General features: G+C 49.4%; 1 protein-coding gene across 10 annotated transcripts in view; it reads left to right on the top strand.

The window, feature by feature from the left end:
• The window catches only part of KLC1 (kinesin light chain 1), a 64,310-nt gene that overhangs the window by 23,454 nt on the left and 20,400 nt on the right, over positions 1-20,456 (top strand). For all 10 annotated transcript variants that reach the window (XR_005723826.1, XR_005723825.1, XM_040256833.1 and 7 more), the window contains 9 exons: positions 348-426; positions 853-1,078; positions 4,576-4,663; positions 5,275-5,376; positions 7,649-7,822; positions 7,963-8,062; positions 15,056-15,105; positions 15,191-15,258; positions 17,281-17,389. Coding sequence is in view for 8 of the 10 variants with exons in the window: in XM_040256833.1 (XP_040112767.1) it covers positions 348-426; positions 853-1,078; positions 4,576-4,663; positions 5,275-5,376; positions 7,649-7,822; positions 7,963-8,062; positions 15,056-15,105; positions 15,191-15,258; positions 17,281-17,389 (996 nt within the window). In the remaining 2 variants the exon portion in view is untranslated. The remainder of the gene's footprint in view (positions 1-347; positions 427-852; positions 1,079-4,575; positions 4,664-5,274; positions 5,377-7,648; positions 7,823-7,962; positions 8,063-15,055; positions 15,106-15,190; positions 15,259-17,280; positions 17,390-20,456) is intronic.

The raw sequence follows: 20,456 nt of genomic DNA, 5'->3' as shown, positions 1-20,456 counted from the left end.
ACAGTCTTCAGAGATTCGCCATTTTAATCACTTGCTTCCAAATAAGATGAGAAAGCGCTCCTTGCTCTTTGCACTTCCTGGGGCCCGGGCGGCGACTCAGGCACAGAGGTGCCTGCGTGGTCTGTTTGTGGCTCCAGCCTGCACAGGTGCTTTGAGTTCAGGTCAGCAGGCTTCCCACTGCTCTTTCCTAAACCGATGGATAAAGCAAATTGTGGCTAATCTTAGATTTGATCTGGAAAGAGAACTGTCTTTTCTATTTTTAATTAAAATGAAATTTATGTCAAAGATATCCAGTGCAGCTTTTATGATATTCGTGAAACTAATACTGTCCTGGGTTGGTTTCATAGGAGGACAAAGACGCTGATTCCACCAAGGAACCTTTGGATGACCTCTTCCCAAATGATGACGACGACCCCGGGCAAGGAAGTGAGTTGGGAGTGGTGGGTGAGTGGTGGCCGGTGGACGGGAGGTGGCCTCTTCTCTTGGGGGTAATTGCTATTATTCGTGGGTGCTGGCGTGCTTGTAGCCCGCCTTGCAAGAGCGCGAACATACACACAAACTGCCTCGCAGGTCGCCTTCTCTGACATACAGTTGCGGGTTCAGCCAGCCCCTAGTAAAGGGGCGTGTGCTGCCAGTTCCCCCCGGGGTCTGGGTTCTCAGCGCACGGAGGAGGGGGGTTCTCCTGGGGCCTCGGCAGCCTCGCTCCGCAGTGTGGGTGTGTGCAGTGGGGGTGTGTGCAGTGGGGGCGTGTGCAGTGGGGGTGTGTGGCACCCCTGCCCGACAGGCTGCGAAGGAAGCTCTGGCTGGTGTCCTGGGCGGCCTCCCCGCGTCTGAACTGGCCTCTCTCTGCAGTTCAGCAGCAGCACAGCAGCGCAGCGGCGGCCGCGCAGCAGGGCGGCTACGAGATCCCCGCGCGGCTGCGCACCCTGCACAACCTGGTGATCCAGTACGCCTCGCAGGGGCGCTACGAGGTGGCCGTGCCCCTCTGCAAGCAGGCCCTGGAGGACCTGGAGAAGACCTCGGGCCACGACCACCCTGACGTGGCCACCATGCTCAACATCCTGGCCCTGGTGTACAGGCTAGTAGTCTCGTCTTTTCCTCTTCACCCCACCCAGACGGCGCTTCCAGTGAGCTTGCCCTGAGGATGTGTTTCTGTAAATTGCTCTGAGCTGCTTCTCCAGCCTTACCATCCATTTGTCTTCAAAACAGTCAGGGGTTCAGTTCAGAACCGGAGCCGCTTCCTGGCGGGAGCGTCACCCTGTAGAGCAGATGCTGCTTGGGATGCCCAGGCCAGCCTTCTTCTATCGGGCCACACTAGACTGTTGGTTATTTTTCCCCTCAGTACTTGGTGTACCAGCCTCCCTTTGCCCAGAATACCCTCCTACTCCTCCTGCCTGTCCCCCCACCTCTCCGATCCCCGTCAGCCCTCCTTCCTGACTCCAGGGCTCTGCGCGCCCTGTCCCCCCACCTCTCTGATCCCCGTCAGCCCTCCTTCCTGTCCTGACTCCAGGGCTCCACGCGCCCGTCCCCTGTTGGCCCTGTAAACCTCGGTCCCGCCTCTCTCATAGCTCCTGCTCTGTGCTTGGCATCCTCGTTTGAATTTTGTCATCTCTTCTCCTGGAATCCTGATTCTTTGACGTTAAGGACCAGGTTGTCTCGTCTCTGCCTTGAGTTACACCCTTGAGCATGTTTCCTAACTCAGAAGCCCTTGGTGAGCTTGCTGAATGGAGTTCAGTAGTTTGCCTGTGGCCCTGGGCAGTGGTCCACCAGAGCCCTTTGCTGAACTGAGCTGAGAGGGAGCGGGTCGGTGAGTGGGGACCTGTGGAGGGGCAGTCACTCCCGGGACAGGGCTGGTTTGTGGTGGCTGCTCTGCATGGCGGATCTCAGGGAGCTGCACCATGTCCCTTCCTTAGTTTGATTGTTTACAGTTCAGCAGGCATTTTTGAGACCCAAGTGTATGTAAAACTTTGGGCTGGTTCTTGTGAAGCTGTACAGATGAATACATAGCACCTGTTCTCAAGGAGAAGCAGGATACTGGACTGGAAGTCAGGAGAGTTCGGTTTGTATCTCTGGTAAATGGCCACTAGACTGAAGGTGTTGTCTGGAGCCCTTAGCTTTTCTGAGTCTCAGAAGGGTTGCAGGGGTTATGAATGTGATGTTACCTGGCAGTGTGAAGTAGATAGCATTCCCTAAATGTTTCTAAAGGAACTTAGCACCTTGTTCGGAGAATAGGCTGGCTATGTTCATGTGTAATTACAGAGGCAAGGAGACTGTCAGTAGACTAGCACAGGCGTCGGGATCCCACGGCATCCCAGGGCTTCGTTCTCAGTGCTTCCACTGCCAGGGCCCAAGTTCAGTCCTTGGTCGGGGAGCCAAGATCTTGCAAGCCTTGCAGCACGGCCAATAAGTAATAAAATAAAATAACACAGAGGTGTTGATGGAATTGAGAGATGCCTTCTAGTTGAGAGGATTAGGGAGGCCTAGTGGAGGGGTGCGAGTGCTTTCAGGGGCCTTGCAGGATGCGTTGGGGACTTACTCCTGCTTCCCACGGGGCAGAGCAGCGGGAGTGTGGTGGGAGTGGGCGCTGGGGCTGCAGGGCGTGTGCTTGACCGTGCCTGTGCCCAGTGGCTACGCCTCAGAAGAGAGATGTGGGAGAGTGGAGGACAGAGCGGGGTGGGGGCCGGGCCACAGGGTCTGCTGGGCTTGCCGCTGAGCCACCTGAGTCGGGTGCAGACAGGAGCCGGAGGGTCTGTGAAGAGGAGTGAACCATGGAGAGCGAGAGACTGTGTCTGGCTAACCCTAGATATCTTTATTGTGAGTGAGTTAGGTGAAAAACGCATGTAGAACGTGACTGGGATTCGTGGTGCGTAGAAGGCAGGGTCACATGGGTGTGCTGGGAGTGTGACGGCCGCCTCTCTTTCCTTGGGACTGTAGCGTGAGGGTTCACTCATGGCAGCAAAATGTTTGAAACAGCAGCTGTGTCTGTGTTCATACTGTATTCAGTCTGAGTCCCAGAGCTGAGCCATGACTCAGTATTTCAACTTTCTCTATTAAGGGACATTGAATTTTAAGCTATTTGGGGGGGAGCGGTATTAATGTTATACTGATGAACATCTTTTGCTCAAGTTTGGCACAAAAGATTGTGAATTTTTTTTAGTGTCAATTCCTGAGTGGTAAGAGTCTATACCTTACACGCTTCTTGATACAGATTGCCTGGCGGCTCCGGAAGGTGGTGCCAGCTCGCACTCCCCAAAAGGTGGTGCCAGCTCGCGCTCCCCGACCGCCGCCAGCCTGGGGCGGGGCTGGCCACCTCCTGCTCTCCGTCACTGTCACCGTCACCGAGGCGCACAGCTTTGTGTGTCAGTCTGTGCTCTGTGACCCTGCGTTCTTAGTTACTTGGGCCTTCGGTGATCCCGCCGACTTCTGTACTGGGGTCTGTTTTAATGCTGGCAAGATGTGCACTGGTTTCCATTTGAGTTTGAATTTTTGGATGGGCTTGTGGGATGCGTGCTGAACCCCGCCCCCGCCCCCCAGTTTCTGATTCAGCAGGTCTGGGGAAGGGCCGGGTTTCTGACTGGTTCCAGCTGGTTTGGAGCGCCTGCTCTTGGCGTGGCCGCCCTCTTGGCTGATTGTGGTCCCTGGCGTTTTATGACAGGCCAGTCTCACAACAGCGCCCAGTGTGCCTGCCTCATCTGAGCCATCTCTCTCAGCACTGGGGGATGGCTGTGGCTGTGTTTAACTGGGGCTGCTTCATACCTGCTGACTTTCACAGGAAGTTTGAGTCAGTTTAATAAAAGATGTTAATAGTATAACATAGTATAAGATAATATAAGTTTAATATAATAGGAAACCTTTACTCAGTGCCGTCAGTGCCCTTTGAGGACCCAGCAGCTTCAGCCGTCTTCCAGGGTGGCGCGGGCGGAGCCTTGCTGGGTGGCTGTCCTCGTGTGGGAGCCGTGTGTGCGCTCCGTTTCACACAGCGCATGACTACTTTGCAGCCCTTGGGTCGGTCGGTAGCACTTAAACCCAGGGGGCCAGCCTGGGCCCCAGCTGCTTCTGTCTCCTCACCGTCAGCAGGCCCCTCCACCCTGCCCTGTGTCAGCAGGCACAGCTGTGTCTATGTGTGCGTGCCTCATCCTGAGCCTCTGCTTTGGCAAATCAATTAGCTTCTTAGAGCGGCTCTGTGAGTTACGTCCTTCCTTTGCAGTAGGCTGGTTGAGGAGGCCATGTGACACGCCAGGCCATGCGGCCAGCAGCTGGATCTGTTCTGTCTGCCTGCACTGTCTGTACGGCCACACTTAGCTGCGCGGGGCAGGGCACGTGCAGACCCCTCGGCACATGGGGTGGTATCATCCCAGCGGTCTAGCTTAGCAGGTCCGATTCCCAGCTCTCCTTGTGTTTGTTGAGGGAGTCTTTTCTCTCCTACTGTTAGGAGTGTTTTTAATAGTTTTAATAGCTAACTTTTAATATTTTAATAACTGAAACTTAACTTTTATTTCCTTAGTTCCAGAATTACATTTTAAAAAGATGTAGTGAGCTGTGTCTAAACATATAATTGTGTGTTTTTTAATTTAGAGACCAAAATAAATATAAAGACGCAGCTAGCCTCTTGAACGACGCCCTGGCCATCCGCGAGAAGACCCTGGGCAGAGACCACCCTGCGGTTTGTATACTGGCTCTTCCATCCTTTTCTTTCAAGCTTTATTGTCCCTAATACGTTTTTTTTTACCCAACTCATTTCACTGTTAAACTCAACAGGGAAGATTTAAGAGCTGCCCTCTCACTGGATGGCGCAGGTAGGACTTGCTGGCTTGGAAGCAGTGCTGAGCCCCGGGGTGGGCAGCTCACACCGAGCAGATCTCAGTGTTCACCTGTGCTGTTGATCACCCACCTCAAATGGATCACGTGTGGTGATTTTGATCCTGGATCAAATTGCATGTACTTCTATAAATTTTTTCCTAAAGATTTGGTATTGTCTTTTTATTAAAATCTGGTCATATTTGCATATAGATCTATTTTGGTTGGTTTTGTGGCTTCCAAGTGAAATTTTAAAAAAAAAATCAAGATCATGTTGATGCTGATTTGTTAATGGTCTGTGGTGTAACTTGATGGCCCACCGTGGACAGTGATGTTACTCTCTCACCTCTGAGTGGAGTCACGGTCCTTCATTGGCTGGAGAGCACTTCCGTCACGCACTGGGGATCGTGTGTGTGTGACGTATGACGTCCCCTCCGCCGTGGCGTTTACCGTTCTTCCTGGTTCCTGTGTTGGTAGGTGGCAGCAACTCTGAACAACCTTGCAGTGCTTTACGGCAAAAGAGGGAAGTACAAAGAAGCCGAGCCGCTGTGTAAGAGAGCTCTGGAGATCAGAGAGAAGGTGCGCCCGGGATGGTCCTTGTTCCCCAAACGCCGCACTTTATGCTTTTAAATAATTCACTCTACGTTTTGAGATGGGACTGTGGTGACACATCCTCAGTGGCCAAGTACCACAAATAAGCCCTTCAGCGCGGTGTGCATGCTGAGACGCAGCCGACGGGCCCTGCCTGGGAGTCTCGGGGGAGTCGGGGTGCAGAGGGTGGAGCCTTGAGTTCTGGGCCCTCCCAGCCTGAGGCCTAGCCTGGCCCAGAAGTGACTCGGCTGAAGAAGGGATTTCTGAAGCCTGTGAGTGCCGGGCATGGGGCATTTCATTTACAGTGGAGCATGTGCCTGTCAAGAAGAAAAACATGAAAATTAAACGGTCACCAAATGTGCTTATAAAACTTAACGCAATAGCTTTTCTTCCGAGAACTAAAAACTAACTCAGAACATAGACGGAGTCACTATCGTGGACGTTTAGTGTCGGTTCGTACAGTGCGCTGGAGAAGGAAATGGCAGCCCACTCCAGTGTTCTTGCCTGGAGAACCCCAGGGACGGGGGAGCCTGGTGGGCTGCCGTCTGTGGGGTCACACAGAGTCGGCACGACTGAAGCGACTCAGCAGCAGCAGCAGCAGTAGTACAGTGTATGGTGATTAGGTGTTTTTAAAATGGATCTTGTTAATTTCCACAGTACTCCCATATAACTGTGTATTCAAATGTTGCAGACACTGGGCAGGTCCATGTCATGATATTTTAATTTGTGTGTGTCATTGTTATCAAATGTTATCATCATATTATCAAATGTTACTTATCATTGATGTTGAGAGATTAATCCTTTCATTTCGAGTCATAATGGCAAGGACTTGGGATAGGGAAAATGAAAAGAAGCTCGTTATCAAATCATACAGGTAAAGTTTTGTCCATGCTGTCATTTGTGTGATATTTATCAAGAGATGAAATTTTTGGTTTATTTTTTATTTACCCACTCAGGTTTTGAGTGGGCTGGGGTTAGAATCAGGGAGAACCACAGATGTCTCACGTTGTGGGCTATGAACTCCAGATGATGGTCTGTTAGGTGCTTTCGTGTTTATTTGCTCTCATTCACTCATCTGGCAAACACGCATTGAGGGCTTGGGACCCTCACTTGATTAGAGCTGATGACTTCGAATTAGCCACAGCCTTTTCCCTGGGAGCACGGTGCACCAGGCAGACGTTGGCTTCTGGCCGAGAGCTCAGTGAGAGCGCAGAGCAGCGGCTTCTTCAGGTCCAGGGCTGGGGCTGTGCTGACATGGCCTCCCGCCATCAGTCGGTCTGGAGCCGAGTCTTAGGGCTTCCCAGCCAGGGAGAAGAGGGCGATGCAGAGTGGGGGGAGGCGGCTGCCTCGTGGGGGCGCAGGGCGAGACCGAAGGCTTGTTCAGGTCCTGAGCGGGAAACTCGGTGTTTATTCTTCGCCCTGTGTGCCAGCACCTTTCCAGGTGCTGAGATAACATTGCATCTAGACACAGAGACAAAGCTCTCTGAGGCTTGCATTTTAATAGGGGAGACTCAGGCGACAAACAGCCAAGTTGATAAATGAGGCAGTTTTGAGTAGTGATACTAGTAAAGAAGGAAAAAAACCCAAGTGATGTCCTTGTGAGTTAACTGGGTGGGGACAGACTCACGGGTCCCTTCTGAGGGGACCTGAGACCTGCAGGATGAGTTGGTGGGAGTGGGAGCTGGGTGGGGCTGGGAGAAGACTTTGGGTGTCTGGGACAGCACATTTGAGTTTGAAGAGCCCTGCAGTGAAGTTTGAAGTGTGAGGGACCTGGTTTGTGATCACAGAATCTGGTTTTAAAGAGGGGATGTGTGGGATGTTAGCTGAGGAGCTGGAAGTTGCCTTTGAAGCTGTTCTTCACAGGAATGAGTGTAATGCCATTAGAGTCAGAAAGGGCTGGGTATGAGTTTGGGCATGTTTAGAACTTGGCAGTCTTATTAGATAGCCTTTATAAAATCCAGTTTCTTCATCTTCAGAATGTCCATAAGATTACCTACCATGTAGGATTATTGTAAGGATTCAAGATTCCAAAGCTTGGGAAGGAAATCAGCAGTTTCCTCTCTCCCCCAAGAAGAAGACTCAACTAATGCTGGTTATTTTTGTACTGCATGGGTGGCTGTTTAAGTATCATAAGCCTGGAAGAAAGGCACAGTCTTCTTGATGTTTAGGAAGAGCCTTCTCATGGTAGGGTAGGGAGTGGGTTGGATGGTACCGTGTGAAAAAAATAACAAGTGTTTCTAATGCTATTTTTTATTCCTAGGTTTTGGGAAAAGATCACCCAGATGTTGCCAAGCAGTTAAATAACTTGGCCTTACTGTGCCAGAACCAGGGCAAGTACGAAGAAGTGGAATATTATTATCAGAGAGCCCTCGAGATCTACCAGACAAAACTGGGGCCTGATGACCCCAATGTGGCCAAAACAAAAAATAACCTGGTATGTTGACGGAAGGTCAGCTCTGTAGATAGATTCCTTTCTTCCTGAAACCTCAGCGCTGTTACGTGGTTTAACCTGTAGATGAGAATGTGTGCTTCCCCGATGTATGAAGAGCAGTAAGTGCTTTGTTTTCTTTTAAGGCTTCCTGCTACCTGAAGCAAGGCAAATTCAAGCAGGCAGAGACCCTGTACAAAGAGATCCTTACTCGCGCACACGAGAGGGAGTTTGGTTCAGTGGACGGTAAGAGATGCACTTTTGTTTCTAAGCAGATTAGCTGTAGGGTGCGTTAAACATGAGGATTTCCAGTTTAAAACTCGGAAGTACCGAGGTCATGACAGTCAGAGTGATGGCCCACTGCCTCGTGTTTCCAGGCTGCCCTCACCCAGAGTCTGCGCTTGCTTTAGGCACAGCCTGGCTGCAGTAGCTCCAGAGAGCCTGTCTGGAGTCCTTAACTGCTTTCTTGAATTGTTCTGTGGTCCAGTGGCTCTCCAAGTGCCGGCAGGAACCCAGCAGCTTCAGCACCACCTGGGACCTGTCAGAAATGCAGGTCTTCCGCCCATCCCAGTCCTGCTGGATTGTCTGATGACCATAAGGAGCTGAGGCCTGTCTCCTTTGTAGTCCTTAAAGTATTGTAGGTGCTTAATACGCAGTTTTGGAATAAATATTTTGTCAGACTTTAATTGCTCAGTAAAACAGTATCTGATTACTTGAGGCATCTGTCCCCCTTCGGTGGCTGTGACAAGAGGGGTTGAGAATGTGGACAGTTGTTACCCGTGTGTTGGAAACCTTAGGATTCGTGGGGAAAAGAGGTTATGGTTAATAAATACTTCCTTCTATGGAGAATTTCTGGGAAGCACTTTTGAGAGCCTTTTAAGAAGTGCCTTCGTTCTCCTCTGTCAGCAAGTGGAGCGGAATGCCCATTTTACTGTCAGAAGATGGTGACGCCTCTGGCTTGTCATTCTGGAAACGATCCCTGTCCTCCTCGGCCCCTGCTGGATCATAGCTCACCTCCTTGGACTTCACAGTCCATAGGGAGCTTCCGTGTCCTCTCCCTGCAGAAGCCTTGCTGGGCTTGCTGGGTTTCGGTTGATTCCAGGCCATCAACTTAATGCTGCTTCTAATAAGTTTTACTCAGGGAAGTGATTTGCTAACTTTCCTTGTGATTTGCTAACTTCTCTCTACTAAGAATAGTCACATGAAGTGCAGTTAATTGGGTTCTAGTTAGAAGCGGTTTTTCTGTACTTGGATTTATCCTCCACACAAACGTTAGGACACAGGACAGAAAGGTGCAGGTATGCCCTGACTGGCGGCTGGGGCGTGCCTCTCAGGCCACAGGCCGCCTTTACTGTGGTGCAGCATGAAACACGTGACGTGGCTTGTTGTCAGGAAATCCATTTCTCCTAACTGAGGTGGATTCTTGTCTACCAATAGGATTAGATTAGTACATATAGCTAAAACCTCAGTAAACAACAGTGTTGGTTCAGTTCAGTCTCTCAGTTGTGTCTGACTGTTTGCGACCTCATGAACTGAAGCACGCCAGGCCTCCCTGTCCATCACCAACTCCTGAGCTTGTTCAGATTCATATCCATTGAGTTGGTGATGCCATCCAACCATCTCATTCTCTGTCATCTGCTTCTTTTTCCATCAGTCTTTCCCAGCATCAGCGTCTTTTCCAGTGAGTCAGTTCTTCGCATCAGATGGCCAAAGTATTGGAGTTTTAGCTTCAGCATCAGTCCTTCCAATGAATATTCAGGACTGATCTCCTTTAGGATGGACTGGTTTGGTCCCTTTGCTGCCCAAGGGACTCTCAGGAGTCTTCTCCAACACCACAGTTCGAAAACATCAGTTCTTTGGCACTCAGCTTCCTTTATGGTCCATCTCTCACATCCGTACATGACTACTGGAAAACCATAGCTTTGACTAGAGGGACCTTTATTGGCAAAGTAATATAATATCTCTGCTTTTTAATATGCTGTCTAGGTTGGTCATAGCTTTTCTTCCAAGGAGCAAGTGTCTTAATTTCATGGCTGCAGTCACCATCTGTAGTGATTTTTGGAGACTAGGAAAATAAAGTCTGTTACTGTTTCCATTGTTTCCCAGTCTATTTGCCATGAAGTGATGGGACTAGATTCTGCGATCTTAGTTTTTTGAATGTTGAGTTTTTCCCTCTCCTCTTTCACTTTCATCAAGAGGCTCTTTAGTTCCTCTTCGCTTTCTGCCATTAGGGTGGTGTCATCTGCATATCTGAGGCTATTGATATTTCTCCCGGAAATCTTGATTCCAGCTTGTGCTTCATTCAGCCAGGCATTTCACATGATGTATTCTGCATATAAGTTAAATAAGCAGAGTGACAATATACAGCCTTGACGTACTCCTTTCCCAGTTTGAAACCAGTCCATTGTTCCATGTCCGGTTCTAACTGTTTCTTCTTGACCTGCATGCAGATTTCTCAGGAGGCAGGTCAGGTGGTCTGGTCTTCCCATCTTTTTCAGAATTTTCCACAATTTGTTGTGATCCACATAATCAAAGGCTTTGGCATAGTCAGTAAAGCAGAAATATGTTTTTCTGGATCTCTTGCTTTTTCAGTGATCCAGTGGATGTTGGCAGTTTGATCCCTGGTTCGTCTGCCTTTTCTAAATCCATCTTGAACATCTGGAAGTTCACAGTTCACGTACTGTTGAAGCCTGGCTTGGAGAATATTGAGCATTCTTTGGCATTGGCTTTCTTTGGGTTTGGAATGAAAACTGACCTTTTCCAGTCCTGTGGCCACTGCTGAGTTTTCCAAATTTGCTGGCATATTGAGTCTCCTTGTGATGATAACAGCATCATCTTTTAGGATTTGAAGTAGCTCAGCTGGAATTCCATCACCTCCACTAGCTTTGTTTGTGATGATGCTTTCTAAGGCCCACTTGACTTCGCATTCCAGGATGTCTGGCTCTAGGTGAGTGGTCACATCATCATGGTTATTGGGCCATTAAGACCTTTTTTGAACAGTTCTTCTGTGTATTCTTGCCACTTCTTCTTTGTAGCTTCTGTTAAGTCCATACCATTTCTGTCCTGTATTGTGCCCATCTTTGCATGAAATGTTTCCTTGGTATCTCTGATTTTCTTGAAGAGATCTCTAGTCTTTCCCATTCTGCTATTTTCCTCTATTTCTTTGCAGTGTTCACTTAGGAACGCTTTCTTATCTCTCCTTGCTATTCTTTGGAACTCTGCATTCAAATGGGTGTGTCTTTCCTTTTCTCCTTTGCCTTTTGCTTCTTTTCCTAGCTATTTGTAAGACCTCCTCAGCCATTTTGCCTTTTTGCATTTCTTCTTCTTGGGATGGTTTTGATCACCACCTCCTGTACAGTGTTATAAACCTCCATCCACAATTCTTCAGGCACTCTATCTATCAGATCCAGTCCCTTGAATCTATCTGTCACTTCCACTGTGTAATCATAAGGGATTTGATTTAGGTCATACATGAATGGCCTACTGGTTTTCCCTACTTTCTTCAGTTGAAGTCTGAATTTGGCAGTAAGGAGTTCATGATCTGAGCCACAGTCAGCTCCTGATCTTGTTTTTGCCAACTGTATAGAGCTTCTCCATCTTCGCTGCAAAGAATATAATCAGTCTGATTTCAATATTGACCATCTGGTGATGTCCATGTGTAAAGTTGTCTCTCGTGTTGTTGGAAGAGTTTTTTTTGCTATGACCAGTGTGTTCTCTTGGCAAAACTGTTAGCCTTTGGCCTGCTTCATTTTGTATTCCAAGGCCAAACTTCGCTGTTACTCCAGCTATCTCTTGACTTCCTACTTTTGCATTTCAGTCCCCTATGATGAAAAGGACGTCTTTTTTTGGTGTTAGTTCTAGAAGGTCTTTAGGTCTTCATGAATCGTTCAAGTTCAGCATTAGTGGTTGGGGCATAGACTTGGATTACTGGGGTACTGAATGGTTTGCCTTGGAAACGAACAGAGACCATTCTGGTGTTTTGAGATTGACCCAGGTACTGCATTTTGGACTCCTTTGTTGACAGTGAGGGCTACTCCATTTCTTCTAAGGGATTCTTGCCCACAGTAATAGATATAATGGTCATCTGAATTAGATTTACCCATTCCAGTCCATGTTAGTTCACTGGTTCCTAAGATGTCAGTGTTCATTCTTGCCATCTCCTTCTTGACCGCGTCCAGTTCATCTTGATTCATGGACCTAGCATTCCAGGTTCCTATGCAGTCTCGTTCTTTACAGCATTGGACTTGATTTCCCACCAGTCACATCCGCGTCTGGATGTTGTTTCCACTCTGGCTCCATCTCTCCTTTCTTTCTGGAGTCATTTTTCCACTGAGCTCCAGTAGTTTACTGGACACCTACTGACCCAATAAGTAAGGTGGGGAGTTCATCTTTCAGCGTCATGGCGTTTTGCCTTTTTACACTGTTCATGGGGTTCTTAAGGCAAGAATACTGCAGTGTCAGTAAGTTTTAAATCCTGTTTAGTCTTTTTTTTTTTAAAAAGATTGAGATTTAAAATACTTTTTCAGATATTTAAACAGTTTTTGTGCCAGCACCCCTGACTGAATAATCCGTCTGTTCCCACCACTAAGTCTTAAGGTCTTGCTGGTCATGTTCTGAATTCTTCATCAAGTCAGTGGTTTTCCTGCTGTTGTTGATGGTGGGGGTGGTTTTTGTGTTGAACTCTTTCTTTCCACTGATGCAGACACTGCTGCTTGTGTCAGTCACACACCTTGGGTGCTGTGGTTTGAAGTGAAGCAGGTGTGGGAGGGGTGAAGGTAGAGTGTGTGATGTGTCAAGGGCTCTCGGATTAATCTTCCTGTGCAGAATTTCCTTGGCTAGTCTCACTGTCTTTCTTTTGCTTTATTTTTTTAATTGAAGTATAGATTTAAAATGTTAATTACTGCTTTACAACAAAATGATTTGGTTATGAATATATGTACATTCTTCTTAAAGTGTCTTCTGCGCTGTGGTTTATCTCAAGACACTGTCTCTGTGCTGCTCAGGGCCTCGTGGTTTGCCCATCCTCTGTGCGATCCTTGCATCTGCTGACCCGGGCCTTCCTCTCCGCTTCCCCCGCCTGCCAGCAGCCCCCAGTCTGTTTTGTCCCCGAGTCTTGTCTCTGAGTCATGGGTAGGCTCCTTGTGTCGTAGTTTAGACTCTCCATACACGTGGCATCTCGTGTTACTCGTCTTTCTCTTCCTGACTTCACTTAGTATGATCTGCTCTAGCTGCGTCCATGTTGCTGCAAATGGCGTTATTTCATTCTTTATTTTTTCATGACTGAGTAGTATCCCATTGTGTACATGTTATCCGTTCATTTGTCGATGGACATGTGGTTTGTTTCCAGCTCTTGGCTGCTGTGAAAGTGCGGCTCTAAGCGGGGGGGTGCCTGTGTCTTTTTGCGGCGGCATCCTCTCTGGGCGTGGGCCGAGGCGAGGCCTGGCGGGTCACGGGTTACCTGGCGGGTAACTCTTTCTTTGCTGAGAAACCTCCCTGCTGCTTTCTGTAGCAGCTGCACCCACTTACATTCACACCAGCAGGGCAGGAGGCTTCCTTTCTCTCTTCACCCTCTCCAACACTTAGTTTGTAAACTTTAATTATGGCCATTCTGACAGGTGTGAGGTGGTACCTCATTATAGTTTTGATTTGCGCATCTCTGATAATTAGTGATGTTGAGCGTCTTCTCAGGTGCCTGTTGCTTATCTGTATGTCGTCTTTGGAGAAATGTCTATTCAGGTCTTCTGACCATTTTTTGATTGGGTTGCTTGTTCTATTTTGTGTTGCTGAGTTGTGAGGGCTGTTTGTATATTTTGGAGATTAATCCCTTGTCAGCTGTGTCCTTTGCACATATTTTCTTCCACTCTGTAGATTGACTTTTGATTTTGTTCATGGTTTCCTTTTCTGTGCAAGCATTCACTCTTTTAAAACCAATACTTAAAACTAGTTTTACTCTTCTCCTGTGACATGCCAAATAATCATCATAATAGTTAACCACGTACACTAGTCTCTCAGTGAAAAAAGAAAGCAGTTGAAAGTTGTAATGTTACTTTTCCTAGCAGTTCTGTGAAGTGCGTCACGCCTTACTCCATTTTAGGAGTGAGGACCCTGCAGCTCAGTGCTTTGTCCAGATCGGGAAGTTATGAGTGGTTGGATTGGGTGGGGACACAGGTCTTGTTCTCCGGAGCCTGAAATATGTCCTCATTGTGGGAAACGTCAAAAATAAGTGCAGAGACGGGAATAGGAGAATCTCTGTCATTTCATTACCCAGATATGTCTTTCACTGTTTTTAGTGTCTCTCCTTCCTTTTTTCCTTACCGATTTGTATAGTTGCAACGACACTTTACATAGAGTCGAATCTACAATTATTTTCCTTTATGCTGACAGCTTAGCATGTTTCAGGCCATAACCTTCACTTGCAAGACTGCTTGCTTGCTGTGTTGCGGTACGTTAGTTGTTTGGAAGTTTTGGATGAACGGTATGTGTCAGCATTCTCAAAAGTTAAGGAACATTTAAAGGAATATTGATGTGTAGTTTTTTCACTTTTTCTCTCAACATCTTACTACTTGGACGTTGTCTAATGTCGGGTTTCTCAAATTCTAAATGGTCTCAAGTGTTATGTGAAGGTTCTAGCATTGAAAGTTTCCTTATAGGGTTTTTACCCAAGCTCCACTGGGAGACGCCTGCAAAGAAACACACCTTCTCTCTGCTAAAGACTCTGCGCCCTGGGAACCTGAGCAGAGGAGCTGTGAACCCCAGACGCGCTAGGTCAGGATTGCTGTAGACACTCAGCTTGGCTTGTGTTGAGGGAAGTTGAACAGCATCTGCAGCTCGCTAGGATCTGTGAATCCCCAGCTCTCAGAAAATAGTAGGCGTTCAGTAAATGTTTGGAGAAACAAGTCAGCGAACAACAACAGAAAGTCTCCTTTCAAGGACTCAAGTGTGTGTCCGTGTTTTTGACAGTAGCCTCCCTGTCTGGGTAGGCACCTTTGATTCCATGTCTTCTGTTCACAGAATGGGGTGTAAATGGCCATTTCCTCCTTGTTTCTTGGGTCTGGTTCTGCCGTCAGAGTCCTTATTCTCCAGTGTGAAGCCTAGTCTGTCCTAGTTGTGAAAAGTAATATCTGCGAAGGATCATATGGAAAACAAAACGGAAACCTTGCAAACGCTGGAACTTGACAACTTCTATGTAGTGGACTCTCTTATGCCTCAATTCATAGCATGTTATTTTTTCTTCCATAGATGAAAATAAGCCCATTTGGATGCATGCTGAGGAGAGAGAAGAATGCAAAGTAAGAACACATTATTTTGTGAAGTTTTCTAAACTGAATATGTTGCTTGATAATTATCTACTTGAAATTCTTTGTTGCAATTTAGGGAAAGCAGAAGGATGGGACGTCTTTTGGAGAGTATGGTGGCTGGTACAAGGCCTGCAAAGTTGACAGGTGCGTCTGCTTGCCTGGGAAACAGGCCTCAGCTGTGGGAGGCGCTGGTGCTTCAAGGGCAGCGTGTAAACCACCTCGTGTGTAAAGTTCCTCAAGGTGGTGTGGCTGTACAGGCTCTTATTTGCCCCAGATTCCAGAAAAACTCCGTAACTTTGTAAGTGAGAGTTTATACAAAACCCACCTTAATATGATCCCATGGGCAAAAACATGGGCCCTGTTCATTAATGCTGTGTCTTAAGGCTAGCTCCCAGGTTGCAGAAGGAGAGATGGCTAAGCGGAAACATAGCCTTTAAGGCCATAGGCTGGACTCGCAGGAACAGGCCGGCAGCCCTGCGAAGCCCCCACTTGGCAGCTGTGTCCAGGTGCACAGCCCATCTCCTGCAGCCTCGGGCCTCCTGTCTGCAGAGGGCAACGTGGCTCCTCTACCAGCAGCCCGCCAGCCTGGCCCAGTGCTGTTTCCTCTTCTGACTGGAACGCTTTTCTTGTCTGTAGTCTTTTCCTGTTTTAACTTTCACTTATCCTCTAAGACTCAGTTTACTAGTCTCCCATTCAGTTCAGTTCAGTTCAGATCAGTCGCTCAATTGCGTCCGACTCTTTGCGACCCCATGAATTGCAGCACGCCAAGCCTCCCTGTCCATCACCAACTCCCGGAGTTCACTCAAACTCACGTCCATCGAGTCGGTGATGCCATCCAGCCATCTCCTCTGTCGTCCCCTTCTCCTCCTGCCCCCAATCCCTCCCAGCATCAGAGTCTTTTCCAATGAGTCGACTCTTCGCATGAGGTGGCCAAAGTACTGGAGTTTCAGCTTTAGCATCATTCCTTCCAAAGAAATGCCAGGGCTGATCTCCTTCAGAATGGACTGGTTGGATCTCCTTGCAGTCCAAGGGACTCTCAAGAGTCTTCTCCAACACCACAGTTCAAAAGTATCGATTCTTTGGTGCTCAGCCTTCTTCACAGTCCATCTCTCACATCTGTACATGACTATTGGAAAAACCATAGCCTTGACTAGGTGGTCTCCTGTTACTATTTCAGGAAAGCTCTTTTATTCTGAACTCCTAGTTTGGAATAAATATCCCTCCTCTGACTCCAGCGCTTAAACCATAATTTCTGAATTTCACGTGCTTTCTCCCAGTACTGTGTAAACTGTCTGAAAACATGGAGTATAGCTGCTTCATCATTTCTTCCTTTAAAACTATTGATGGTCTCTTTTTTGCTGCTTTGGGTCTTAGTTGCAGCGCACATGGAGTCTCTTTTGTACCCTGCAGTGTCTTTTGGCGGCACACAGGTGCTCTAGTTGTGGCCCTCTGACCTAGTTGCAGTGCAGCAGCGGGGGTCTAGTTGCCTGACCAGGGATCGAGCCCAGAGCCCGTGCGTTGGGAGTGCAGAGTCCTAGCCCCTGACTGGACCACCAGGGAGTTCCCAGCTTATTTCTAAAGCTCCTGTCATCGATAAGAGAAAAGGCTCCTGGAGCATATCTGCAGTGACGTGAGCTGGGTTTACTTCTCGTTGTTGACGAGGCTGCTCTGTGAGCAGCACAGCAGTGCCATCTGTGTCACTCCGCTTGGTCTTCTTTTGCACACACAGCCGTCATTCTCTGCCTTGGTCCCGCCGGTGATGGTTTTGGCTCCGCTCTGCTCCCCTTCCTTGAAGGGGAAGGGGGAGGGTGGACGGCAGCGCTAGAGTGCGTGTCCTCCGCGCTGCCTGGCACAGTCAGCTCTGCTTCCGGGGAAAGCCGATGGCCTCCAGACAGACCCAGTGCAGACCTTCCTGCTGAGACGCCCAGTAGGCTGTGTGAGCGGAGAGAGCACTGGGGTTTGTCCCACCAGCCGCAGGCCTCAGTGCCGTAGGGAGGGGATGCATGAATTACAAGAGCCTTTTAGAGTTTCACAGCTAAAAAGTACTGTAGAAATTTAACTTTGGCCAGATCTAAGTGTGTTTGTCCTTTAGATTAGGTGCTGTTGATTGTGGCTGCTCTGAAACTTGGCATTGAATCGGTTTGTGAATTATATGCTTTCTTACAGTCCAACTGTCACAACTACTTTAAAAAACCTCGGGGCACTTTACAGACGTCAAGGCAAATTTGAAGCGGCAGAAACGCTGGAAGAAGCAGCTATGAGGTCACGTAAACAGGTCAGTCAGCAGCCTTCTGCTTGTAGCTTTGAGTTTGATTCTGTTTCATGAGACTTGTTGAAACACTGGTTTAGAGAGAGAAAACATTGACTGTTTTAGCTTGTACAAATAAACTTGGGTTGCTCAAGTGACGTCAGCATGGCACCACAGGCACAGGCTGCAGGAGCGGAAGCCAGTCAGAGCCCCAGAGTCAGAAACGCCTGCGCCTTCGGGGACACTGTCACGAAAACAGAAGGGCGCCCACAGAGTGGGCGGATGGGTTTGCAGACCACGTCTCTGACGCGGCCTAACATCCAGAACGTAGAAGAAGAAGAGGAGCAGCTCACGATGAAGTGAACACAGGCCCTAGATCAACGTTTCTCTGAAGATGCTTCACAGCTGCCAGCAGCACGTGGAAGGGCACTCCAGGTGGTTGCCGTCGGGGCTGCGGGTGCACGCTGCAGCGAGGCGCCGCTTCACGCCCTCCAGGATGGCTGCAGTGAAGAGCAGCCCAAACAGTAGGTGTCGAGGAGGAGGTGCAGGGGCTGCAGCCCTGCGCACGGCTGGTGGCAGCAGGGACGGCCCAGCTGCCAGAGAGGGCAGTTGGGAGGGTCCTCCGGGAGCTCCTGCCTAACCCTGCGCGCCCGCCCCAGCACCTGCCCGAGAGAGGGCAGCCGGCTGCTGAGGCGGATGCCGCTGGCTCCCTTCCCTCCACGCCGGGTCCCGTGCAGCTGCTCTGAACGCCTGTCCCCGGGAGGCACAGCCAGGTTCCTGCGAGGCTGGTCACAGTCAGTCACCAGATCAGCGCACAGCCTGTCTCCGCTGGGCTCCTGTTCAGAGACACCCTCTTTAATGTGTGTTGTTGACTCAGTAATGTTGACATCATGGCTGGCAGCACTGACTCCTGCCTGATGGGAGCTCGGTGTCTCCATAAGGCACGTCCAGAGGCCCCCTGAGCACCACTCAAAATGCAGACAAAAATGCAGACAGCACACCAACCAAAATGCAGACAGCACGGTTCTGAGCAACTGAGGCTGGGGGCAGGGCCCTGTCGGCAGTGTGGGACGCAGCAGGAAAGCAGTGTCGCCTTCTCCCGTCTTAGTGCGGATGTGCGTGTCAACTGACTTGAGTTTTCCTCCACTCCGCCTGTGTCAGTGACTCCCCATGGAAGCACTGAGAGTGTTGATTTGGGATGACAGATCCGTTTTGGCCAGTGGGTAAGTTGGCAGGTATGGCCTCCGTGAGTGATGAGGAAATACGTTCATGGCAGCGTTGGTTTCAGTAGGTTGAACGTCCAGGCAGCTGCACGTTCATCGATAGATGAATGGATACACCGTGTGGTATATCCGTGCGATGGAATGTTATTTGGAAATAAAAAGGACTACTGAAGCACTTTTCTTCATCTACTGAGGTGTTTTAGTTATGCTGAAACACGGTTTGTAAAGTACATACAAGGAAAGGGCTTGTTTTGTGCCCTTTAATTATCAGTTTTCAGAGTTAAGAGGTGAACGTGTTACTGTACCTGTGCACGTGTATAAAGATGGCAGGCTTTGTTTTCTGTTTTCAGGACTGGAGGGGCTGATGTGGCTTCTGATGCGGCTTTTTCCCCAGAATGGTGCATGTGCAGTCTGTCACGCAGTTCTTGGTTTACGGCGACTTTTGGGCTGGGGTGGAAGTTACCCTTCGAGATTCTGTGTCGAGGGATTAGAGGAGGCCCGGCAGAGGGGCTGTCCATGGTCCTCTCCCTGCCTGTGCCCCTGCGGGCGCCCCTTCCTGTCACCCTCCCTGGGTCTCCGACTGAGGTGCTAGTGTTCTGCGGAGGGGGACTGTTAGCCCGCGCCCTGGGTGTGCGCAGCGTGGGATTCCGGCTCTCGGTCTGTGTCTTTGGGCTTTGCTGTGACCAGCACCGTGCAGAGTCACTAGCCAGCAGCGTCGTGAGCCCAGAGCGGAGCTGCAGACCTTTGAGGAAGGGGTTGCCGGTGCTTTGCTGAGAACGGCCTCTCCTGCCAAGAGGGCCAGGGCCCACTTCACTGAGGCAGTCACAGCGGTGTGGTTGGCTTGGAGTTGTGCCCCTCGAGGAGGAAACTGTGAGGGTCAGTGAAGGGATGGTGTCTTGTGTGCCGTCTGGGTGGAAGTTCCATCTGGAACATCAGGCGGGTGCTACCTGGCCATCAGGTGGCCCTGGAGCACACGTGGGAAGCTTGCTGCCAGGCGCTGGTGCGGGGAGCTGCACTTGGGTGTGCGCGGGTGATCCTGAGGGTAGGGTGCGTGGCCTGTGCGTCCCCGTTTCTCTCAGGAGCTGGAGAGTTTGCCCTGACAATGCCTTTCATAAGCCAGGGGCTAATTTCTTAAAGCGTTGAACTGAGAACAGTGTAATCCGTGAGTCTTCACCCTGTACTTACTTTGGAGTTGCGGAACACCAAGCAGTTGGTGTTAAAGTGTTAGAGCCTCTGGGTGTTTCCCCAGCACTTCGCGATGAAACTCCCCAGACATCATCCCCGCACGCTCACCAGCTAGACCGAGTCGTGAGTGTCTCTCCCCATCCGTCCTTCAGGCCTGTTTTCCGGACGCCTTTCAAAGGTGTAACCTCGGTACACTTCCTTCTAAATACTTGTGCATGCACCTCTTTACCTGAAGCTCAATATTCAGTCGTAGTGTGTTAAAATTTGAGGTAAAAATCTATGTATGGTGAAACGTACAAGTCTGCATGTTCTTAAGAATCACTGTTCTCACTTCCCTTCCAAGGTTTAAGAGCTTTTCCCCCCACTACGTTTAGTCATCTCCGAAATCCACAATGGACACTCAAAACTAGAGTCAGAAGGTCAGAGTCCCAGGATGCGTGGAGGACAGAGAAGGCCGGTGCCGCAGTTCAGCAAGAGGAAAATCGCCTTCCTCCACACAGGTCTCTGAGGCTGTGTCTTCCCAGTGAACGCACAGACAAAACCCATGGCACAGTGCTGGTAGGAGGAGGGGAGGTTGACTAGAGGTCAAGCCCTGAGCATTCGGAGTGGGAGCACTGACTCCAAGACCCTAGACCACCAGAGAACTAACCCTGGGAAGGATCAGGTGGTGAGAACTCCCACAAAGG

Source organism: Oryx dammah, unplaced genomic scaffold (assembly GCF_014754425.2).
Source record: "Oryx dammah isolate SB20612 unplaced genomic scaffold, SCBI_Odam_1.1 HiC_scaffold_16, whole genome shotgun sequence".
Taxonomy (NCBI): domain Eukaryota; kingdom Metazoa; phylum Chordata; class Mammalia; order Artiodactyla; family Bovidae; genus Oryx; species Oryx dammah.
Note: the sequence above shows the minus strand (reverse complement) of the source record. Positions and strands in the feature narration are given on the sequence as shown.